This window comes from Bos indicus, chromosome 2, assembly GCF_029378745.1.
Source record: "Bos indicus isolate NIAB-ARS_2022 breed Sahiwal x Tharparkar chromosome 2, NIAB-ARS_B.indTharparkar_mat_pri_1.0, whole genome shotgun sequence".
Taxonomy (NCBI): Eukaryota; Metazoa; Chordata; class Mammalia; order Artiodactyla; family Bovidae; genus Bos; species Bos indicus.
Genome location: NC_091761.1, coordinates 34195174 through 34221591, shown reverse-complemented (window position 1 = coordinate 34221591; position 26418 = coordinate 34195174). Strand labels below are relative to the sequence as shown.

Sequence of the window (26418 nt, the reverse complement as noted above, 5' to 3'; positions counted from 1 at the left end):
AACCCATGGAAGCTATTGTTTTCACTTCCATATCCAGAAGGGACTATTCAGGGCACTATTCCAATCACCATATGAACAGAGATGAATTCCTTCTAATCATAATAGTCTCAAAGCAAGTCATGTTAAAAGAAATCACGCATTACAGGAATAAACACAATGCATGGTATACAGCAGTAACTTGATGAACGAGGGTTACATGAATTTTCTCAATTACCTCTAAATTTAGTTGAAATGTTTAATGCCATGTTTACATCAGCATTAAAATTCCTTAATTTTTCTTTTTGAAAACATTTGGTTAGCTAGTATGTTAGGGCATATATTTTTATAGTGATGTAGTATACACATTCTCTGAATATTTTAATTCATAAATTAATTTTATTACATTTCAGCTTTTTAAAAATATTTTATACATTCTGAGGACTCTGATAGATTTTTATTCAAATTTCAATATATAAAAATATTAGAATGAATTGACATAAGTTACCTATAGATATTTCTTCTTCCAGGGTAGCCTTCAAATTCATTGCTAGAATAAAACCTGAAAATACATTCAGAAGTTACCAGATAATTATTGATGGCTAAATGGTGATAGAATTGTTCAGTTTAGTTCAGTCTCTAAGTCGTGTCCAACTCTTTGCGACCCCATGAATCGCAGAACGCCAGGCCTCCCTGTCCATCACCAACTCCCGGAGTTCACTCAGACTCACATCCATCGAGTCAGTGATGCCGTCCAGCCATCTCATCCTCATATATAGTAAACAATATAGTCCAACTTTAATGGAATGAAGCAATTAATTGGCGCTTATGTACACAAACTGTTGCTGTTCATACTTCTGAATTTTATGTACTCTGACTTATACATATATAAAATATATTTACACAAATATATGTATAAATTATAGGCAAAATATTAAATTATGTTGAGTACTCTTTTTTGGTTAAGCTAGGATGTTTGATTAATATCACTTCTTTCCAATCCATAATTAACAGTTTACTGATTTCTTTGTGCTATACTATTTAATTTTTTCTATGATTTTTGAATGTTTTGAATTTAGTTTACAGAAGCACTGACAGTAGATCACTTTTTTATAAATCAGGAAACTCATCTACCCAAGGATACCACACAAAGGGGCATGCTAAATACCCAGAAGCAAAACAAGTCACAAGAGAGCATGCTTGTTACTTAAGTATCTCGGTCCCAGTTCTAACCTGTCTTAACAAAGTGGGAAATCCAATTTAATGGGCATGATTTTCTCCTCTGTGAGTTCATCTGAATATAACAAAATAACTGACATTTAATTTTTAGAAAGAGCACAATAAAATGTTAAAAGTTTTAGGTTTGGTTTCTTATTTTTAATTCTCAGAACTTTTCATTCACCCAAGTACTTGTATATCCTCACTGAAACAACAACCTTGTTATTCCCAGTAAAAGGCACCAGTGTGCACGGTCATTGTGTCTGAATCTTTGGGGCCCCATGGACTGTAGCTGCCAGGCTCTCTGTCCATGGGATTTTCTAGGTGAGAACTCGGAAGTGGGTTGCCATTTCCTCTTCCAGGGGATTTTCCAGCCCATGGATAGAACTTGTGTCTTCTGCGTTGGCAGGTGGATTCTTTACCACTGAGTCACCTGGGAAAACCCCCAGTAAAAGGAAAAGGCAACAGGATACACCTGATTCCTACTATTAACTTTACCTTCTAAACCAGCATCCTCCTAAATGTCTTACTGACTTCATAGGACTCCAAACATCACTATACTCGCTTTTCCCACATCATCTCAAACTACCTGTGAATAAACTACTCAGATTTTTCCAAACTGCCTCCTATAGTTTTTTTGTTATGTCAAAGGTTTCTCAATTGTCTTTGTCTCTAACACTTAGAACAGAGTCCACATTCCCTCTTTCCCTTCCCTTTTCCCTCACAGCCACTGACTTACCTTTTCAGCCTCTGTCTCTCTTCACTGTCTGTCTGCCCTTCCTCTCATTCATTTAACTATTTTGTGCCAGGCACTATCCCATGTTCCAAAGATTTAAAAAAATGGAGACATAGTTTTCTCTCAGCGTCTGCATTTCATTGCCACTATTCTAGTTCAGGCTTCAGTCCCCTCAGGCCTAGATTATGACCATACCAGGGTCTTCTTCTGCCTTCAGTTTTCCCCAACCTCCTAAATATATTATTCCTGAAATCTCCCATTAGGTTTTATCTTGTCACTCATCTTACACGGGCAGTTTTAATGGCTGCTCCATGTAATGGCTAAACTCCTTTGCTGACAGTTCAAAGAATTCCATGGATTGGCAACAGGTTTCTAAACAAATTTTATCCAGTGAAGCTGGACTAATCTTCCTCTTTTGCTCTTAGAATTCAAGCTAATGGCAGGGAAGTTACAAGAGAGTGCCCTAGATTTGGACTTTATTAGAAATAAAGGGGAAAAAAAACTACACATTCTTGATTAGAAATGTTTGATCAAAAATGCTTATTTTAAGATGGTCTATTTAGCCATCTATTTAAGATGGACTGAAAAGGAAAGACCTAGAAGAAAGAAGCCCCATGTTGAGGTTAATAATAAGAATCTTAGATTTAATATATTTTAGGTTTAAATCCTAGTTCTACCACTAACTATGTAGCCTTGCCCAAGTTAATTAAATTTCCAAGTATCAGCTTTCTCATCTGTAAAACTGGGATTATCATTTCTACTTTATATTATGTGGTACACAGCAATCACTTAATCAATAATAGCTATTACAGATAATAATCTCAAATGTATACAACAATGAATCACTGCAAGAATGTTTCTTATCAAGGGGCTGCCCTCATGGACTTCTGAATCTAGCTTATTGCTTCAAGTGCTAGAGGGAAAATTGGTCTTTAGGACCAGTTACTATTTTAAAACTTTTATACTTTTAATGTAATTATATACCAACTATCAGAAGAGAAATTACCACCTACTAAATGTTCTTTCCAAAAAAGGAAATTGTGTTGACTAATTATTAAAGAATGTGTAATTCAATGAAACCACAGCTGTCGGAACTACACTTTAGAATAAGTAACAAAAATGCTCTTAACTGAAAGCAGTGATGCTGTAGATTTCATCCATCCATCAGTGCCAATTAAAACCTGAATGGTGTATCAAGCTTCATGCAATACTTACAGTGAATCCTGTGTTACTCTGAATATATTTATGGCCTCCCACTTGCCACTTGTAATTTGAATAGCATTTTCCTATAAAAAGACAAACATTATGTTGTGTGAAGCTGAGCGTTATTTGAGCAACCTCAAGTGAATGATCTTTCAGGAGATAAATCTTGGAAGGAACATACCACAGTGTCTCTGATATAGTGAATATGTTTGTAGCCATCCTTGTCACTAAATATTTTGTAGTATGAAATGGTATCATGGCTGAACACTGGTGTTGAAACAAAGAACTGAAAGAAATGAACAGAGGTTATGTTCAGGAGACAAACCAAACTAAAATGATTGATTTTTTAAAAGCCATGTGTAGTTACAAGTATCGGAACCACAAAGTCTTGCCTCCCCTTCCTTCCCGCACTCACACCCTAGATTCCTTCCTTTCAAATGGACAGCTTTTCTCGTGCTTCTAACAGGCACTTATACATTCCAACTGCTGCTTAATTGCTACTACATATCCTTGGGTTTATATTGCTTAGTTTGAATTTCTGTATTCTGAGGTTATGTGGTTTGACATAGTTAAAAAAAATTCACAAATGAATGTTGATGTTTAACTAAGTCAAACTTCAAAATGTTATATTTGACCAAAATGTGACTTTTCTGAATGCTGATAGCCTCTTTTAATTCTTGATTTGTTTGATATCAAGCACCTAATACTGATGATGCAATAAAGACATTTTAAATATTAAAATATCACAAACTGCTAGTCACAGCTTTTAATGGCAGAAAGGGACTTCTGGACTTGAGAGAAAAATGTAACCAATAACAAGACAATGAAAGGTGTACTCCTTGAGCTTAGGGAACAGACCAAACCTCACTGTTCACCTCTGACCTCTTCCCAGGGCCCATGCTCACCACCTGTAGGGAATTGCTGAAGAACCTAAGGAGTTTCTGCCACAGGTCTAGTGTGTCCTGAACAGAGCAAGCTACAACTCAGCATCCTGAAAGGTACAGATAATTAAAGTCCTGTAAATGTCCTGACATCAGATTTTAGCTAGTAGTTTCTCCCATTAGAAAAAGAGACTCATTGTACATTTGCTGGTTTCCATTTTTATCCTGGTCATTGGGTGGAGGAAGGATGGTAGCATGGTGAAGGGGCTCCATAAGGAAAGATCTATTCTACATCATACAGAGTAGATATTCCCGCAAGTTATTCCAAACTAGATTTCTTAGCAAGAGTGCTTCCACATGACAGTGTTAAAACATTCAGACCCTTCACAATTGTCCAAGCAACAACAATCAAAAGACTACCAGTAGTTTCAGCTACAAACACCTAATTTGCTGACACTCATCTTGCCGGGACACACTTTACAGCAAAGGGAAGTAGTTGTAAGTATTTTTAATGATGATCCTGTGTGTAATCTGACATAATGTTTTTTAATAAAAGTCATGATTATGATTGAATGATATTAAAATGTAACTTTTTGATGTGGTATCTCTGGGGTCTAACTGCTGCTCCTGCTGCTGCTAAGTCGCTTCAGTTGTGTCCGACTCTGTTCGACCCCATAGACAGCAGCCCACCAGGCTCCCCCGTCCCTGGGATTCTCCAGGCAAGAACACTGGAGTGGGTGCCATTTCCTTCTCCAATGCATGAAAGGGAAAAGTGAAAGTGAAGTCGCTCAGTCGTGTCCGACTCTTAGCGACCCCATGCACTGCAGCCTACCAGGCTCCTCCGTCCATGGGATTTTCCAGGCAAGAGTACTGGAGTGGGGTGCCATTGCCTTCTCCAGGGGTCTAACTAGTGTCCCCCAAATTCTTTTCCACCTAACCCAGAAGATAACTGCTATGGATTGAATGTTTCTGTTCCCCCAAATTCATATATTGAAACTCAACCCCTATTAAGATGGTATTTGGTATCAAGACGTGGGGGCCTTGGGAAGTAATTAGGATTCGATGAGGTCATAAGGGTACAGCTCTCACGAATGGGATTAGCCCATTTCCAAGAATTACCGGAGCGTGTCCTCCCCCTGCTCTGCTCTCCGCCATGGAGGATACAACAAGAAGTTGACAGAAGAGAGCTCTCACCAGAACCTGACGATGCTGGCATCCTCACCTCAGACTTCCAGCCTCTGGAACTGTGAGAAATGATTTTCTGTTGTTTATAAGCCACTCAGTGTAGGATACATTGTTATAACAGCTCAGAGTAGGATAATGACCTATTTGAAAATAGCATTTTCAAGGTGTAATCAAGGTTAAGAACTGAGATGTGATCATAGTGGATCCAAGTTGGCCCTAGAGCCAATGATTGGTGTCCTCATCAGAAGAGATGAGGGTCAAAGAGACCCAGGGGAGTAGGTCATGTGACGATGAAAGCAGGGGTTGGAGCTGGTGGAGCTCCAGCCAAGAAAGGCCAAGGATTGCCAGGAGACCAGAAGCTGGAAGAAGTGAGAAAGGATTCTTCCCTGGAGACATCTAAGTATGGCCCCATCAACCCCTTGACTTTGGACTTCTAGCCTCCAGAATGATGAAAGAATGAATTTTTGTTGTTTTAAGCCAAGTTTGTGGTAATTTTTTTACAGATACACTAGGAAACTAATATGGTGTCCTTATCTCTTTGGCATAAAATTGATGTTTTTAATAAAATAAAAAATGGAATAATGAGAAACTTCTGTCTCCTTACATGAGACACTAATCATAACACCAGTTCTGGCAGGATTCTGGGTATTGACTCATTGAAATTGAAAGCCATGAGGCCCCTGAATAGGAAATTCTGATTTGCAATTTTGTGGAAGGAATTTCATTAGTAGTGGTCTGAAAAATCATTCTTTCATTTTAGAACGAGGCTTCACCCTCTTAGCCAAGTGATTCCTTATTACTGAATACTTTACAGTGTCTCCCTCTCCCCATCAAGATGAAAGATGAAAATTGGCTCCACATTTTCTCAACCACTGTAATGGAACTGGGGTCACAAATACTATAAGGTACCTTAGTGAAAAAAGTACTCACTTTACATCTGCAGAGAGTTAAGGAACTCTAAAAACGGCTTAGTTCCAGATTAAAATAGAAAACTTCATTTTCATTGAAAACAGAAAGTAAGAGGGCAGAACATTATGTTTCAAGATAGTGGAATCAGGCAAACAGGAAGAGTATTTTTGTTAGGCAAAGACTGTTATCTTCTCTCCTTTAATTGCACACATCCAAGACAGATGCTTTAGATGAACAGGTAACTTGGGTGAGGTAAAGAGAGTGTAAAATATTTCCGCATTCACACTGCCAGAGTGAGATCCATAATGCATCCTGAGTTAAGTGCTCCGGCAGCAAGTCACGCCTGGGCCCTAGATAACCACATGTCACTAGGTGGTCCTCAGTTTAACAAGACATCCTCACAGCTCCCTTTATCATGCTTAGATGTACTGATAAACTCCTCATCTCTACTTACAAAGTCATTGAAAATATTTTTCTTGGAAGGTAAGATGATGTAACACCAGTTAATTTTTTGCCACAGATGGTAAATAACCTGCTTATGGAAGGCTGATGCCTAAACTGAGCCCACATTTAGTCAAAGGCACAGACTTTCAGGCATCAAGTAGAGCATCCATTTATCTAAGCCATAGGATTTCACCAACAACTCAAATGTGATGCGGTGTATGGCTTAATTATTTTTAAATGATTTAAATGTGGCTTTGCATTCTAAGCATTATGTGTTTAGTATTTGTTCTTCACATTTTAGTGATTAAATACTATTAATAGAGTCTTTGATTAAATCTTCCTTTTTTGTCTGCTCTCCACAGGACAAAAAAAAAAAATTTTTTTAAGTGAATTTGTTGTTATTTTTCTGATAAAATACCAAAGAAGAAATTAGAGCATTTCCCCCAAATTAAGACACAATATCTCATGCGGAAGAAAAGGAAGTGACTTTAAGAACTTCCTTAAAGTTCTCAAGGAAGTATTTGCTAGTTCTCTGCCTCAATTAATAGGTTAACTGTCATTTAGTCTCTTTTCTAGTTCATAGGTGATCTCTGAAGGCCTTTTTCATTTTAAACCTCTTTGACAAATACTAAAGGAAAAACTGGTCTAAAATTGCTCTTTAAATTTATATTAATATGACTAGCCTATACACTTTATCTAAAACCCTCATAAATATTATTTGAACAGATGTCTGAAAAACAAATATTTCTGGGTTATTTCTAGGTAATTTTATTAAGCCACTGGTTTGATTATGGGTCAAAGGAAGCTATGCAGCACATTATGACATATGAGTTATGACTATACAAAGTCATGACTCCAAAAAGCTTGTCAGGACTTATAAAATCTAATGAATGGCCCCCTTGAAAATAGCTGCCTTGGGGAAGTGTGAACTTACTCTTGAAAACTCACTTCAAAAAATTTTCCACAATTCTTCTAATATTCAGAAAGTTAATCACTATTGGATACATTTGGAGAAATTGAGATTAGTACACAGGAAAACTAATTTTTTCCATTAGAATTCTAAAACTGTAGATACTATAATGATCTAGTGTAAAATCATATTTTGCAGATGCATATTTCATTTATTCACTAGATTTATTTTGGCATGATTTTTGATTTAATGTAGAGACCTCATTCTCCCTCAAAGGGCATGTATGTGCTTCCACTGAGGGTATTTAAACAATGTTCTAAAACTTTAGAAGTCAATTCATTCATTCATTCAGCTATTGTTTGCTGGGATTACAAGACTTATGCTATACAGACTATAAAAATTTACAAGATAAAATTGTTCTCAACCTGCTTATAAACAGATTTCAAAAGATGTGTTTTAAAGCATTTCAGAGTGTTCTGAATGGTGCCAGTATTTTCAGAATAAATGTATATGGATTCCTAAGATCATGTCTTTGATAAGATTGCTGGTATCATGGTTTGTCTATTTGTAAAATCACATCATTCATATTACTTTATAGAAACTCTAGCTATATCATTATCATGGAGAACATAACTAAAGATATTTTCAAGTATTCTTTCCTCTCTCAGTCTTTATAGGAAATCTCTATAATGACAGTGAACTCATAAATTAAAATTTTCTCTTTTCTCAAGTTTTCAAATGCTGATCTAGGAATTACCTTTCTGGAAGGCAAGCTTCTGGTTGACCTAGAATCCAAAAAATTTAGAAAATCCTGTTCTTTCACTGACTTCTTCTCTTTTTTCCTGTTACTTATACAATGTTAAAGAGTGAAATAAAATAGGATTTTCTTTTTCTTTTTTTTTCTGAATTACACACTTATCCTTGTTACCTTGTTAGGTGGTACTAGTGGTAAAGATGATGCCTGCCAATGCAGAAGACATAAGAGATGCTGATTTTATGAGCATGCTGAGGAGGGCAGGGCAACCCACTCCAGTATTCTTGCCTGGAAAATTCCATGGGCAGAGGAGCCTGATGGGCTACAGTCCATAGGGTTGGACATAACTGAAGTGACTTAGCCTGCACCCATGTACATTTACCTGCATAAAAAAATAAAGTAATAACTATTCTCTAGTTAGGGGCTTCCCTGGTGGCACAGACAGTAAGAATTTGCCTGCAATATGGGAGACTGGGGTTCAATCCCTGGGTCAGGAGGATCCCCTGGAGAAGGAAATGACCATCCACTCCAGTATTCTTGCCTGGAGAAGACCATGGACAGAGGAACCTGGTGGGCTACAGTCCATGGGGATGCAAAGAGTTGGATAAGACTGAGCGACTAACACAACTAAATTCTCCAAATGAATAAAACTGAAGTATCTTTAACTGAAGATAGAAAGTAAATATATGTAAGCTAAAATTGCTGGATCTAGGAAAGTATACAAAAAATAATTTTCAATACCTGAAGATGTTTACTTCACTCTCCATCTTAATTTAAATTTTTATAAGACTTATCATCTCAGAATTTACTTCTGAATTCTTTATTGTCCCTTGTCTTGGGTTAATGTGTTAAACTATATAAGAGTTTCTTTTTTCTTTGCATGTGTCCAAATCTCAGAAGTAGTCTTTCTTTTTTTTACCCAAATGTTAGTTGAATTCAATGCCATATTTGTGATAAATGGTAGCATCCTTACAATATTCATTTATTATTTGTCTTATTTTGTGTTCTTCGTATAAGATATAAGATACAATTGATGTTTTCCTAAAACACGATTTAGTTTTACACAAAAATCCTTAAAAATCACTGAATAAATCTATCCAAAATAATCCAGATATATATGATTACAAACTGTAACAAAACACACACTTCCCTAACTGATACCACTTTACTTAAAAACTAGAATAAATATGGGTATGTATGAAATTAATCTACTCACTTGTTTATATAAAATATAATGAGAGGTAGGGTTGTCTCTAAACCAAGGATACCAAATGTAATTATTTTCCCTGGATTCAAATGGCTAAAAGTTATCAAGATTATTTTAAGTAAATCAGGGGTTGTGTTCCCTTTTGAAAAATGATATTTATTACATTTTTAAAGAAGCAATACTAATTATAGATATCAGAGAGTTGGTTGAAAAAGTTAAGAAATGAACATGAGGTATATGATTCATTCTCAATAGAATTCTAGATATATAGACATTAAAATTGTCTGGCACAAAATTGCTGAAGGGATCACTACCTTTGTGTTTTTTACCTTGTTATTTTTCTATAAAATCAAGTAGTGCCAGTTTGCATACATTTCAAATAGTCCTTTAATAGCTGAGAATTTAATTAAAAGATAAGGAAAAGATAGCAATCATACTCCACCAGCCCATCCAGTTCTGCTTTCTTCTATATGCTCCTGGGTCTAAGAGGCAAAAAAAAAAAAAAAAAAAAAAAGATCAAATGAAACATAGTATTAAGAGGACAGTTTTTTACTCTGGACAGTTGAACAAGTTAAGCTGGCTGGTCAGAGTGTACTACTGTTAGTCAACCAACTATACACTTGAGTTGAAGATGACTAGATTCAAAATCGTATGCAACATCACTATTGCGTACATAAGGATGATCTGAGGGCTGTGTCTTATTGCAAATCATTCATAATTCTGGTTAAATTTTCCACAAGTCAGTGACTGGAATTATAACAACATCCATGGAGACCTACCACAAACCAAACCGTTGTCATTTAGGTAAAAAGGCATTTCCCAGTGGAATTTAGGTTAATTTTTTTTTCTTTCCTCAATCTTATAAAGTATCTAGAAATCTTAAAGTTTGCACTGAATCTTATTTTTGGTATATACTTGACTGCAGCCATGAAATTAAAAGACGCTTACTTCTTGGAAGGAAAGTTATGACCAACCTAGATAGCATATTCAAAAGCAGAGACATTACTTTGCCAACAAAGGCCCGTCTAGTCAAGGCTATGGTTTTTCCAGTGGTCATGTATGGATGTGAGAGTTGGACTGTGAAGAAGGCTGAGCGCCGAAGAATTGATGCTTTTGAACTGTGGTGTTGGAGAAGACTTTTGAGAGTCCCTTGGACTGCAAGGAGATCCAACCAGTCCATTCTGAAGGAGAACGGCCCTGGGATTTCTTTGGAAGGAATGATGCTAAAGCTGAAAGTCCAGTACTTTGGCCACCTCACGCAAAGAGTTGACTCATTGGAAAAGACTCTGATGCTGGGAGGGATTGGGGGCAGGAGGAGAAGGGGACGACAGAGGATGAGATGGCTGGATGGCATCACTGACTCGATGGACGTGAGTCTCAGTGAACTCTGGGTGTTGGTGATGGACAGGGAGGCCTGGCGTGCTGCGATTCATGGGGTCGCAAAGAGTTGGACACGACTGAGCGACTGAACTGAACTGAACTGAGGATAGTACAACAAATTTATTGAACAAATACTTAATAAGCCTAAAAATGAATAGAATTTTATAAACAGTTAAATGAAAAGTATTCTAGATGGAATAAATAGCATAGAGATGAGGCTAGCTTAGAAAAGCACAGGTGGCTCAGTATGGCTGAGTGAGGGCTGACCGTGGGAAAGAATTAGAAGATAAGGGAGAATGTAGGGGCATCAGCAAAATCTTGGAGAAAATTTTATGCCACAATTAGGAAATTTGGATTTCTCCGGTGGATAATAAATCCTTTGAAAGTTTTCAAAATCACAATTTGAAAAATATAATTGTGAACATGATAAGAGAATAGATGAGAAGTGGGTAACATAGTGGGAGGCTTCCCTGGTGGCTCAGCAGTAAAAAATCTGCCTGCAATACAGGAGATGTAGATTTGATCTCTGGGTTAGTAAGATGCCCTGGAGAAAGAAATGGCAACCCGCTCCAGTATTCTTGCCTGGAGAATCCCATGGACAGATGAGTTTACATCTGTCAGACAGATGTAAGACAGATGGCGGGTTACAGTCTTTGGGGGTCACAAAAAAAGTCAGCCACGACTTAGTGACTAAACAACGACGTTGTAATGTTTGGAAAAAAGATGCTGAAGACCCAAATCTGGGTAGTGGTAGTGAGGGTGGAGTAGAGCAGATGTAGCCAGAGATACATAAAAGTTCAAATCCTCAGAATGAATTTGTGGGTCAAGTGGTAATTGAAACTTTCTTGCATTAGATAAAAATCACCTAGGAGAGTAACAGAGTGTTGGAATAGAGACTTAAGATAATTAGCAATCATTTACTTCCTGGTTTTCCTAGAACTTCAGGTAGGCTACATTTCCCAGGCCCCCATCCACTTGGATGTGGTCATGTGTAAGTTCTAACCCATAGCTTTTGAGCAAAAGTAACTCATGCTACTTCTATGTCTAACCTACAAAACCCTTTCATACATATCCTCCATTCTTTTTTCACTCCCTAGCTGGATGTTGATGACCAGCTTTGAATAACCTTGGAATATCCTTAGAAGTTACTGGATGAAGACAGAAATGTTATCAACCTGGGTTCCTGAATGACTCTGTGGAGCAGAGCACTCATTTCCTCACCCACTTACCTGGACTCACTATTAGATGGTTACATGAATGTGCAAACCTATTGTATTAACCTGCTGAACTTTTGGAGGGGTTAAATGCATTAACTTGGAGAATAATAAGATTTCTAGAAAAGTCAGAAGAGGAAGAGCTAGAAAGAAACAGTAAACTAGAAAGAGAAACATGAGAGAGTGTATTGTCATAAAAAGCAAAAGAATAATAAAATTTGAAAGCATAGTTTGGATTTTCTCTTATAGGGATAGGCCAGTGTTTCAGAAAAAATAAGATAAGACTTAATAGAGTGAAGTGTTTTATTCATTTCTAGCTATTAAGATAAAATTAATTTTAATTCTCTTGCAGAGAATAATATGATGAAGGATGTTCCTCCCTCAAACTACAAATTTATTAATACAGTTATATTACAAGTAATTATTGCCAGTTTCCTTTGCTTATTTTGGGTATGACTCCCAACATGAATAAAGTGTTGCCAAGTCTCTTAACCTTAAATGTTGTTTGTTTTCAAAACTAAACACACACATACACATCAGTCATAAGTATGGTTACTGGAAAATTCAACTCTATTGTTCTTAAATCTAAAAAATATGTTCCATGTGTTTACCAGACTATTTCGAAACTGCAGTTGTTTTGAAATTTTAAGGTTATTCAAACCTGGTATTCTAAACTTAATCATTGATTTTGGCCATAAAACTAAAGTTTATATTCCAGGGAATTCCACATCTCATTGAATGAGCATCTTATACGTTCTGTCAGTTTGGATTAAGTTGTCTCAGATTTGATAAATTAGAAATTCAAATTCCAAAGCAATTATAGTTTTAAATGCTTAGTTTTAAGAGCTAAAAATTTTATCTAAATGACCAATCTTATAAACTAATATAATTAAATCAATAATTCCTAGTATTGAGATTCAATGAAGATATTAACAATATATTCATCCAGTTGTTTCTATTTACCTAGAAAAATTAAATTTATTCTATCTTTTCTTTTTGCCTATGACACTGCATTAATGCCAAAAATCTTCCTGCTTTGTATATCAAAACATAAATAAGATAAAAATAAGCTTCTAGCATATTCCATCAAAATTAGTCAAGCTTCTTACAGACACAGTAGTGATTTAAAAATATTTTTAGCCTGAGTAATGTTGACTATTATAGTCCTGATATATTTCCAAACAGATTCATATGACTTTTTTCTTGCAAAACATAATGTCCTAATTTCTAGATGGAATTTAGTGTTTTACTTTGATTGCTCTGTGCTTTTTTTCTTACTTTATAAAATAGGTTTATTCTATATTTGGTTTAATGAAACATTTCTTCATAATTAGATGTCTCATGAAATGTACCCATCAAATTTCCTATTTAAAGAAAACATTTTGTGTTTCTTAGTCTCTAATATGAGTACTTAAGAACAGGCCTATTTTGAAGCTTTCCGATTGGAGAAGTAGCTTTCTGACTCATTAATTCAACAGATTATGTTTGGATTTGAGCAATAAAAACAATTAAAACTCAACAATAAATCTGTGCCTAGTTTTTTTCTCCCTAAAATTAGCACAGTATTGAGTATTCTGCAAAGATAACAGGATAGCAGGATAATTAAAGCTGTTTCATATCATTCTCAGTTACCTACTTTTGATTTTCAAATAGAAGTGTTTGGCTTTCCTTTGATAATATTTGTTTACTTTGGAATTCTTATTTTTCAATTTTGACATTGAATAGAACGTTTGCATTTGCAAATGCAAACATCACCATTTGCATTTTTCTCTAATTCTTTTGAATAGAACACATCTACTTCTTTAATGGACCCATCTTTTATTTTTATCATCATTATTTTGCTTTTTTGGACTGACAATTTTATAATCTTAAAAGGATGGACTTCCATCCTAATTCAAAACCAGATACCTGATTTTCCCAGTATGGCATTGTCATTTAATCTTTTTCTCTATTCAGTTTCAATGCACAGTCATTCAAGAAAACAAAAAGTATCTTACTGGTTTAATAAAAATAACGAACCTTCAAATAGTGTTTTTTGCAAAGCAATCAGGAGTTGAATGCAGTAATTCTGCTTTATAATACAAAATATTAGCTATAGATAAGTCCCCACTCTTGTACTTTTATCTTCAGAAATATACCTCTGTGGTTTTAATGCAACATACCTTTGGACAGTTCCATGTCTGCCAGTCTTCCCTGAAATCACATGTAGACAACACTGAAACATTTTGGATTCTTTTTAGCCACTGCAAACATATTCGATCATCAGTAACCCATGTGAGCCAACTGAAATAATAATCACTGCAAACAAATCAAAACAGAAAGTCACAACTATAAATCAATATCACATTCAAATAATTTCTTAATTTGTGTTTTCTAAAGGACATATTTTATTATTCTGAAACACTTAAGCCACAGGTAAGGAAGGCAAAATATTCTTTTAAACATTAAAAATTTAAATACACCTGCTAAGTTTTAGAGAACATATAAGAGTTCACTGATCTAATAGAATGATTTTATAATTGAATTTTCTCCCCAGTTGGGATTTTAATATCTTAGGAAAAAAATTAATACACAAGGCCAAAGTTATTGGCCAACTTACAGGACAAAAGCATTAAATTGCCTATTTTTCCATAGCTGAACTCAAGTTTTCACTTTTTAACTAATTAACAGAGAGCTAAGTGGATAAAAGACCACCTTTATTTCCAGGCAGGTTTGTGTTGGAAGCTGTTTTAGCTACAGGTCAGGGGTTGAAATTTGGGTTAGTATAATAATCAGAGATAGTGTATGCGAAGTAACTCAAACAGTGCTTGGCACAAAGTGGATGTTGGTGAAAGGAAGCAATGATTACTTGGCTCTGAGGGTGAATGTGTAGAGAACAACAATGTAAATAAACCACAAAATGTTGGACCTTGTTGTAAAAGGAATCACAGAGCTACAAGGGATCTCTGGTTCAGAGTCTGGCTTTATCTCCTACTAGTTATACTACCTTGACTAACATATCTGTGCCTCTGTTTCTATATAATATGGGAATAATAACATTACCAGTATGAAAGGTTGCTGTAAAGATTTACTAAGAATGCTTAAAGTGCCTACAAACTATACATACAACATAGTGAGTGCTCAAAAAATGTTAGATATTATTACATAGTTAGTATATTACGGATGCACAAATGATGCTTTCTTTTGTTCCACTTGCCTCTGGAGGAGAATGATGCATAAAAAAATCAGATATATTTAGTCCAGTTTTCATCAACCAGATTAGGGTGGGGAATAATGGATAATTGAAAAAAAAAAAAAAGAATGATTATCCAAGAGTGGATTCACCTTGGCAAAATCCGGCAGAGGCCTCTGATGAGGTGTTTTTTTCCTATTAATCAATCATCTGGCCCTGGCTGACCTACCTGCTGAGGCAGGAGAAGAGGAGTCAAGCCTTGTTCTGAGAGAATATAGGAAGGAGTAAGGATGCCAGCCAGACAGGGCTTATGGACCCCTCCCCGTTTTCCATGTCAACCAGAATGACCAGGATCAATTAGACAAGATCTCAATGGGTACCATGCTGGTACCTTTCACAGAAATGAAAATGCTTCTGTCCAGGTCTGCCTGCAGTTCATCCACAAACAGATAATGCTACAACCAGGTCACTTCAAATAGACTGCATCCTAGTGAAAAACACTAATATTTGGAGGGGGTTGGCTTATCTTCTCCTATTTGAGGTGCACATATAATAAGCATGATCCACAAACACTGGGAAAAAGTAGGCCAGACTTGAAGGAAGCCAGGCTGAGAGCATGCATAAATTTTACTATCTCCTTGTTTGTCCCTAGCTTACACTCACATATCCAAGGGAAGCAGCACTTAGACTGAGTACTCTGGTCATCTTTATATGTATGTCAAGGGTTAGTATGTTCACATCAGTTTAGAAAACTTATTTGTGAATTTTAATTTTGCTATGTGTTTAGCTTGGCATGCTAATTTATTTATTTATTTTTGTTGTACAATAGTCATTGCAAACTTGCTAGAAAAGAAATGTAAACCCTGATGAAGAAATTTCAGTGCTAAAATTCAGTTTAAAAGGTGGGGAGCATCAGAGATAAATATACCTTGAGGCTATCATTGCTGGTACTGGCACTTCTCTGGGACCTATATGCTCAGGGTAAGTGGCATCAATGATAAAGATCCGAACAACAGGATTCTTAGCTCCAGCCTGTAAAGAAAGTGGAGATAGATAAACTCACAAAATTCTAATTATCACCAACATTTTAAAGACACTTTTGGAATTTAGGCGTATTTTTATAAGCTAGTAATTGTTAGGTATATTACTGTTGAAAACATTCTAATTATAACGTTTACAAATTTCATTGCAGTGTAATTACAAATATTGTGCAGCCAGAGTGAAAATACATACTCTTAGTGATTAATGGGAGCTTTAATTCATAAGGAAAACTATTAGGGATTTAAAAATGCAGTTCCATAATCAATACTCTCTTTTCTGACTTTTAAGACAGATAGTTCACACTATTATTATTGTTATTAGGATAATTGTAATAATTTCTCCATGTGCCAAGGGGAGTGCAGAGGGAGCTTGATTTGGGGAAGGGAGTGTAAAGAATAAATAATGAAAGATACTTTTTGCTTTTACTCTGTAATTTGATCTAGGACAATTACCAAACAGTCTAGTAGCTGCTTAAATTATTACTGCTTTCAATGCCCCCAGATTAGGAAAATTCCACCCCAAAATAAAATGTCATGTGGTTTACACTGTTCTTGCTTTGTGCTTTTTGCCTTAGCATATGCCCTAGGTTTACATGGCAGTGTAGTTCATGTTCACATATCTTCTTAGAGTTCTGTTATTTTACCACAGAAAAAGAGATCCTTAAAATTGTCAAATAATTTAAATCCACAAAAATTAGGCATATAGGCTATATATATAGTTGCCTCACTTCTCAGTCCAGTGTCAGATGTTCAGTAGCTTCAGCTTCAAAGAAACAGGAGAATTTGGGTCCTGACTTCTCTGTCAGTGTGAGTTGCTCTGACGTCTGGGTTTCTTCATCTCTTCCTGCTCCATACAACCTTCTAAAGATCCAACTTCTTTTCCATCTTTTGGGTTCCAAGGATCATACCTCTCACTTCCAAATACCTCCAGCTTTCAGATTTAATACACAGCCTTTGAAGGATCTTCTACCTAAACAGACACCCTCCCCCATACTCATTTCCTTTTCTCATATGATTTTTAATATAAATTTTAGACTATCTGGAATTTCTATTTCTCTCACTATGGCCACTTTGACTTGCTTCAGAATCCACTTGTGTCTATGCATGTCCTTCCCATCTTTGTCAATATAGGGACCTCTATAACAGGGTTCCCTTTGGCAAGGAAAAACAATAGTGACTTAAGAACAAATTACCTTCTAAAATCACTTCTACTTCTCATGCCAGAGGAGAATTTGTGATTTGATCTTTCAGATTTCCTTTCTAAATTAACTCAGACTACGACATTTCTCCACTGTGACATGGCCATTCTGGTGGAATTTATTTTCATGAGGCCTCTTATTTTCAGGAGGCCTCTCTTGAGAGGTGGGACTGCATGTGAAGTACATAAGCTAAGAATTTTAGAATGTTTATGTAAGAAACATTGGCTCACAGCATGCCTAATTCCCTCAAAGAAGAACCTAGGCTTATAAACTTAAACTACCATGCTGCTGCTGCTAAGTCACTTCAGTCGTGTCCAACTCTGTGCGACCCCATAGACGGCAGCCCACCAGGTTCCCCCGTCCCTCGGATCCTCCAGACAAGAACACTGGAGCGGGTTGCCATTTCCTTCTCCAATGCATGAAAGGGAAAAGGGAAAGTGAAGTCGCTATAAATGTCCAGAAAAGACCATAACTCCTACTTGCTTTGACCTGACAGGAACATCACATTCAACGTCTTAATTTCCCATTCTAGTTTGCATTTAGATCAGAATTCAGAAGGAATTGCAAAACAGAACTTTACCCTGAATTTGGAGCATGAAGTAAGAAAAAAATTAAAATTAAGTTAAGCTTGTTTTTCCTCCATGATCTAGACCATATGTTTTTCAAAGACTGCAATGGATTTTGCAAAGACTACTTCATCCAGCACAACCAGATGTCCAAAGCAACAGATGTCCACATAAATAATAGAGCACAGTACAATGTTTGCCTTACAATGCACAAGGATAAGAAGCTCTCCAAACTTGTTGATCCCACCTCTATTCACGGTATTGGTTGCTCATTTTGACAGCAGGGAAACGGAAGCATCTGCTAAAAGTATTCCACATACCTTTGGGTATGGAATATTTATTGTTCTAGGATATTGTTCATCACCATAATAGGAATAGGCAATAACTGGTATCTCTGTGTCATTAAATTCTGCATACGCCAAAAATTTTCCATTAGGAGACCACCAGAGAGCATATTTTGTAGCAAGCATTTCCTCTGAAAAATAAATACTAGCATATTATTATTAGTTACTAAGATGGCTTACTCAAAATAATTGTAAATACTTCAAAATACATTGTATATAGCCATTTATTAACTGAAATAATTTAATAATGTGGATGTGATATATATCATGCTTTGGTTATCAAAAGATGAATAATCTGGGTATAGAGGAATAGTGTAACCTTATACCCTATATCAAACATCAATTAGTGTACTAGGGAATTGACATTAATCAGGAATGTATTTTTTAAAATAAAATCTCAACAATAATTAATTTTCCCATTGGGGGGAGCTTCTTTATAGTCATCTAAAGTAGCCAAGACAAGGAAAACCATACTTATACTACAGAGCAACATAAATTTGAAAGTTAACTTTCTGTTCTAGGAATATTAAAAAAAACCCAGTTAATTTAGTTATATATATATATATATATATATATATATATATATATATATATATCTTTTTTTTTTTTTTTTAACAAAGGCAAGGACTAGAAGACCTTTTAAAGTCCAGTTAAGTCCTGGATCCTACATGAACTAAGAAAGAGGACAAAATTCATGACAGCATTGAGAACTAAGAAAATTTTCCTGCACAATAATATAGACAGCTCTTTAGTTTTGGATAAAAGGTTTATTTTGCAAGAAAAAATAAACCTGAGAAAAATATACTCACACTGCTTCTAAGGACCATATACTTCTTAGAATATAAATTATTACTACTGCTTTATAATGCTCATGAAAATAAATTCCACCAGTCTGATAACAAGATTTCGTTCTTTCAGAATATGCACGTCCTGTTCATAACCTGATAACAGCTTTCAGAAATGCCACCCTCATCACAGTAACATACCACTCATCTAAATGTTACTAAATGCGTGTGATTATTTTCAATTAAAAGCCTAACAGCAGCAGAAGAAAAAGAATACGATGTACCTTCGTAAACCCAGTCTGGGATTCCATTAAATATTTTATTTTCTTTTCCATTATATGTTATTTGAAAAGGTGGGTCTTCTGGTCTTTGTTTCAGATAGATATTGTTTTGATAGACATATGCCTAGAAGTGGTGGTAAGTTAGTTAATAAGGAGAAATTTCATAAGAAACACAATAAAGTTTGCATATTTGTGTTAATTATTCACCTAATACTTTTAAAAAGAGTGATAATCCAGATATGAAAAGACTTGCAACTAAGATACCATTTTAACAGGTCAAAAAATACCAACCAACTCACATTAACATTATGATTTTTAACATATAAAAGTTATGATTTTAAAGTCTATATATTAAATAAAGAATAATGTCTGCTATTATATTAGTTGCTTTTATTAAGTAAATAAATAATTGTGTATATTAACAGAAAGTCAAATAAATCTCTGAATATTAATAGCTAGCCAGATCTAATCTTTATTTAGAGTCCTTAAATAAGAGCTTGGACAAAATTTCATGTTGTCTGAAGCTAGTCTGGGAAACTTGTGAAAACCATATTTTTCCTGAGCTTTCTGGCACAACGCATTCTGGCTGGGTATGAGGATAAAGTTTTTGACTGCGATATTTAAAGAAGTCTATCCATGAGCTTGAGATTTTGCGGAATTCTCAGATGGGTTTCAATTTATCTAAACTCTTCCCATTTTTAACCACTTAAAATAGTCATAAATGTATTTTTTTTCAGGCAGGGAAATTTAACAAAGGCCAAAATCAAATGGCTCCTCTTTTATTTAAATGATTAAACACTTCTATAATTTAAACACTTACTAATTTACTCCCAACAGGCGACCAGCATAAATACTGAATTGGACGAGGAAGCTCATTTCTTCTTATAAACTCCCTGGAAGAAAAGAAAGAAAGAAAAAAAACAAATAAATGAATTTTGCTGTTCAGTGCAAATAATAGGTATAAAAAGAAAAAATTTAAAAAAATAAAAATAATGCATCATCATCTATGCTTCTGCAAACCTATAGAAAGAATGTGATATAACATGAGACAGAAGACATGGGGCAGTAGTTGCAGTTCTTAACTAGTTCACAGGTCATTTAATGTCTCTGGATCTCAGTTTTCTGACCTTTTATACTGAGGTGAATGGATTAAATGTTTATAGACTAAGTGGAAATACCTCTAGAAATTATCTAATTGAATCTCCCTAGTCTTGTGAAAATAAACTTAAGATTAGAGAAATGATAGGACTTTTAAAAAATAACATTGCTAGTTCTTGGCAGACCCCTCATTAAACTCAAGTCTCTTAACCCTCAGAACTGTAAAATTTGTACACACCAGGCTGAAATGGTCGCTGAAGAGACTTCCAGCTCTGAAATTCTATAATTGTGCTAAAGTTTAATATGTACTCTTCCACATTTTCATTCACAACCCCCATCCCTGTGAATGCATATGCATTTCAAATTTTTGAAAATAAGATGCCATTTGACAATCTCCCCAGGGATCTGACTTGAAATCAGAAAAGGAAAGGAACATCTGATCTCAAGCTAAACTGAAAAACAGATCATATACTGGGCAGTATGCCTTAAGCTTGAAAGTCCTCCCCCCATGGGGAAATTTCAAATATGCATGCTTGTGCGCTAAGTCGCTTTAGTCATGTCCGACTCTTTGTGACCCTATGGACTGTAGCCTGCCAGCCTCCATCTGTCCATGGGATTCTCCATGCAAGAATACTGGAGTGAGTTTCCATGCTGTCCTTCAGGGGATATTCTCAACCCAAGGATCAAACCCACATCTCTTATGTCTCCCGCATTGGCAGGCGTGTTCTTTCCCACTAGCGCCCCCTGGGAAGCCCAATTTCAAATATACTATTGGCCCAAAATCTCACTTTGATGCTTAAGTCATCCTGCAAATACTCAGTTGACTGACTTGCACCATGGAGACTTTGTAGTTCTTCAGCAAGAATATGTTCAGACTTTTATAAGTGTTGGAGTCATAGGATGTCTTGTTTAAATTTTGACTATTATCTTCTTGAAATGAATAGTTTCATCAAGAATGCTTGTGTGGAGATGCAAAACAAGACCTGCCTCCAAGGTATAATGTGAGGCATCTGAAGGAAGACTCCTTGTTTGCCCCCTCCAAAAACATCTCTCCAACCTGACATAGGCTTGCTGTTTCTATTTTTCCCATCATTTTAAAGTTTGGACTCTTGTGAACACTTATAACACATGTTACCTTGATTTAACTTACTACATCACAAAGTATGATGCGGCCTAGCAAACATAAAGTATGCTGCGGCCTAGCAAACAATGAGGGAACACGGCACTGGACAGATCAGCTTTGACTGTAGAAAAAGTGATGCCCACAGAGGAAGAATGTTGGTGTTGCAGTGGGGATCCTGATCGTAGAAGGCATTTTATAAGCACCAGGCCACTAGAATGTTCGGAACAGATCAACATAGGAGGGCAGAGGAAAAAGAATGTCTCAGAAGAGAAGACATTTGCCCCAATTTACTGCTCTGTCTCAAATCAGTGTCCATGTTACCTTAACATCGTAACATTGCTTTAGGTTTCCATATCCCATGGAATCATCTATGCAATCATGCAGACAAGCTGAAAATCTCAGCCCACAGTCTCTTCACAGCTGGCAAGCCACCACAGCAGCCATTGTCTGTTTTACAGTATGAGAGAAAATGGAGGACGGTTCTTTACAAAGGCTTTCATCTCTTCAGTTACCCTTCCCTTGCTTGAAACCAGAACTATCCTCATCTTCTCTAAGGTAGATTTTTTAAATAAAATTTTCAGAGGCACATAGAAGACTTGGAATGAATGATATTCAGTCTTGCCTTGAATTTCAACAAATTTGTCATTCTTCACTCCTTAAATTATGGTGTATTTACCTGACCAAAAAACAATCTGGCAAATTAGATAGTTGTGCAGGAAAACAAACAGACAATGGCTTGATTAAATTCACTGCACAAAAGCTAAATATTTAAAATGCTTCTAGGCCATGAAGTTTATAGAAACCATGATTAAAATACTAGTATTGTCATCTTCTTTTGGAATGTTATTTAATTCGGTGAACCTCCACAGAGATAGGACTTGGAGAACTTTAAAATGATTAAAAGAAAAACAAGGAAATGATTAAAGCCTTGAGAAAGTCTACTGAAAGGGTAAGGTTTCCATTTCACTAGTCTAAAGATTTTGGTAATAGGGTTACCACCTCAAACTCATTTGTGTCTCCCTGTCATATGCCGTCTGTGCTTGAGCTCACTTGCGTCTGATCCTTTTCCACCCTTTGAACTGTAGCCCACCAGGCTCCTCTGACCATGGGATTTTCCAGGTAAGAATACTGGAGTGGGTTGCATTTCCTTACTCAGGGGATCTTCCCTATCCAGGGACTGACTCCTCTGTCTCCTGCATTGCAGGCAGATTCTTCACCCAGTGAGCCATTGGAGAAGCCCATCTAAGAGTTGCTCAATAAACACTTCTTGACTTTGGTAACAATGGGGATACAGAGGAAAAGACTCAAGAGTGTATTGGATGGATTTAGAGTCTACATTATATAGCAGATCCTATTTCTTAATTTGACAGTTTAAGAAGATCAGAGTTATTCTTTTCTAAAAGAAGTAGAAAGAATTTAAAAGAAGTAGAAAGATAGTTGTCTTTAAACTTTTGTGCTTTTACTGGACAAAAGAGGAAATAGGCTGTAAGATTTTTAATACCTTTTCAAGCCGTATAATTATTTTCCCTTTTATATAACAGCAAATAGGATATCACATTAAGATGAGTAACTAAACCAATTCATTGCCCATATTTAGAGTGATTTTTCTTAAGTGCAAATCTGATCATGTCATTTCCCATTTAAAACCATTCAGTGATTCCCTATTGTCATCAGGATGAGAACTAAACTCTTCTTAATGGTTTCCTTATTATTATTTGGCGCGTGATTTCTGGCCTCAATTCCTTCCCAACCTTACACCACCTCCTATTAGTAAGCATGCCCTCCTCCAATTTCAACTCAACTGACCTACTTTGAATTTCCTGAACACTCTGTGCTCTCCCTTTCTTTTTAGGTCTTTCATGTTGTTGCTTCTGTCAGAAATTCTCTCCCTCAGTCCTTTGCCTACCTACTCATTCTTTTAATTTTTTTTAAGCTGTAAATATTTCAAAAAATTAAACTCAGAGATACAGAAAAGAATATAATAGATGATAATTTACTCATCTAAATTAAAAATATTAACATTTTACATTTAAAAAGAGCATAAAATTAATTAAATTTAGATTAAATGCTACATTTCCCTCTGTTCTGCTTCATTCCATTGAAGGAGCCCCTCTCCCCATGTATCATTCCCATGCATTTTTGGTACTTTTATAGATATGTTTACTTTCATAAACTAGAAATTTATAATTAGGTGTTCAAAAGTAGGAAAAACAAAACTATGTTTTGTATAAAAATGTAAGATATCAGTCAAATAAAAACAGGTGAATATTCCAAGGAAATATTTCTTTGAATTTCTTAAGTTGCATAGGTATATGTTTATTATAAAGACATAAGAAACTAAGATTAGAAATAAGATAACACAGTCAATCTCAAATTAGAGTCTGGAGGCTCTATATGAGATTGAAGTTGTGTTAATAAAAAGACATGACATTTTACCCGTTTGTAAGGTCGTAGATGTGATATGTTGCTGTGTAAGAGTATCTCCAAAGCTGTCAGGAAGAAAAGAGGCAAAGACAAATTATGATTCACAAGAGGCTCAGGTCAATAAGGTAGAATCATAGATCACTCAGTTCAAGGTTCAGAATTATAAAAGAACTGTTTTCACAAAGCACTAGGAAAGAGATGTTTCAATTCCAAATGAGTGTCATTTAAAGAGTTTTACTGTAGACTTCTGTGCTGTTCATCCAAATTCCAGAACTAATCTCAGCAGTGATTCAACCCTTACTCCATAAAAAGTATATCCAAAGACATTTCTTAATATAAAAAGCTTTTCTCTAACACTCTGTATTCTAAATTTGTTCCCTTTCTACTTAACCTTGATTGAAGTAAAATCACTACAATTCCCAAGTCCTGTAAGGATTACCCTGTACCTGAGTAATAATTATAATATCCCATAAAACTGGGTAAAGCTAATTTTCTCCATCATATAGTTTCTTTTTTTTTTTTGTCATCAATGTATCAAACTCACTTTATTTATTTATTCTTTTTAAATTTTATTTTATTTTTAAACATCATATAGTTTCTTGTAAAATGCTTGCTTTTTTGAGCATAGTTTTTTTTTTAATAATAGATATTGAAAAAATAAATAAAAGATATACAGCTGTAATTCCTCCGGGAAAAAAAGAAAACTGCTCTTTTTTCATTGTTTATCTGTACTGTTCAGTTCAGTTTCTCAGTCGTGTCTGACCCCATGGACTGCAGCACACCAGGCCTTCCTGGCCACCACCAACTCCCAGAGTTTACTCAAACTCATGTCCATTGAGTCAGTGATGCCAGCCAACCATCTCATCCTCTGTGGTCCTCTTCTCCTGCCACCTTCAATCTTTTCCAGCATCAGTGTCCTTTCAAATGAGTCAGTTCTTCATATCAGGTGGCCAAAGTATTGGAGTTTCAGCTTCAGCATCAGTCCTTCCTATGAATATTCAGGACTGATTTCCTTTAGGAATGACTGGTTGGATCTCCTTGTAGTCCAAGGGACTCTCAAGAGTCTTCTCCAACACCACAGTTCAAAAGCATCAATTCTTCGGCACTCAACTTTCTTTATAGTTTAACTCTCACATCCATACATGATGACTGGAAAAACTATAGCTTTGACTACATGGACCTTGTTGGCGAAATAATGTCTCTGCTTTTTAATATGCTATCTAGATTGGTCATAACTTTTCTTCCAAGGAGCAAGCATCTTTTAATTTCATGGCTGCAATCACCATCTGCAGTGATTTTGGAGTCTGTCACTGTTTCCATTGTTTCCCCATCTATTTGCCATGAAGTGATGGGACCAGATGCCATGATCTTAGTTTTCTGAATGTTGAGTTTTAAGCCAACTTTTTCATTCTCCTCTTTCACTTTCATCAAGAGGTTTTTTAGTTTTTTGCCTCCTGCCATAAGGGTCATATCATATGCATATCTGAGGTTATTGATATTTCTCCCAGCACTCTTGATTCCAGCTTGTGCTTCTTCCAGCCCAGTGTTTCTCATGATGAACTCTGCATGTAAGTTAAATAAGCAGGGTGACAATATACAGCCTTGACGTATTCCTTTTCCTATTTGGAACCAGTCTGTTGTTCCATGTCCAGTTCTAACTGTTGCTTCCTGACATGCATCTGTACTGTAGTTAAGTGAACAAATCAAGTATTATTTTGGATTTTATTTCTTAAAGGGTTTTCAACCTTTTGGCAAAGAAACTCCAGCATGTTGAAACATGTCTTTCTGAAGATTGCAGGTGACCAAGACCTGGTCCACTGGAAAATAATCAGCTGTCAGAACAGTGGAGGAGGGGCAAGCTTGACTTTTCATTCTCTGCACTGAGGGAGTTTTGCATCTCAACTAAATTTGAAAAATGGCAGTTAAAACAAAAGGTTCTTGATCTCAAAGTAATTATTAGAAGTTGAATTTGAAATAAATTCTTTTGCCAGTAAAAGTAGAAAAAAATAAGTTGATTATCTTCCCTCCACAACCTCATCCAGGAAGGGGAAATTAAGTAAGGCTAAACAGTCCAGCTATGGATACTGCTACACTACACTAGGCTTTCAAAGACACAGATTAAACTGTGGTCTAACCACTGACTGTATATTATTGTGCTTGAGCAAGTGAGTTAAATAAGATACACTGTGATAGTTCCATTTTCAATAATAATAAATATTTAAAAGGTTAAAATAAGTGAGAATTGACTAGTGATTTATGATGGCAAATAACATTTTTATGATGAATATCAGTGCCCCCAAAATAAATTTTTCCCTCAGCATGAAAGTAATTTTTAATACTTGATGATAGCCAGACAAGAATACCAAATT

At 35.7% G+C, this 26418-nt stretch overlaps 1 protein-coding gene across 2 annotated transcripts in view; it reads right to left on the bottom strand.

The window, feature by feature from the left end:
* The window catches only part of FAP (fibroblast activation protein alpha), a 77664-nt gene that overhangs the window by 30905 nt on the left and 20341 nt on the right, over positions 1–26418 (bottom strand). Inside the window, exons 6-15 of one of the 2 annotated variants that reach the window (XM_019971845.2) lie at positions 24062–24114; positions 20225–20297; positions 19408–19528; positions 18315–18469; positions 16118–16221; positions 14180–14315; positions 9861–9905; positions 3315–3419; positions 3146–3216; positions 485–538 (exon numbers count right to left, since the gene is read on the bottom strand). In XM_019971845.2, the coding sequence (XP_019827404.1) occupies positions 485–538; positions 3146–3216; positions 3315–3419; positions 9861–9905; positions 14180–14315; positions 16118–16221; positions 18315–18469; positions 19408–19528; positions 20225–20297; positions 24062–24114 (917 nt within the window). The remainder of the gene's footprint in view (positions 1–484; positions 539–3145; positions 3217–3314; positions 3420–9860; positions 9906–14179; positions 14316–16117; positions 16222–18314; positions 18470–19407; positions 19529–20224; positions 20298–24061; positions 24115–26418) is intronic. The other variant, XM_070804191.1, reaches the window with a different exon arrangement.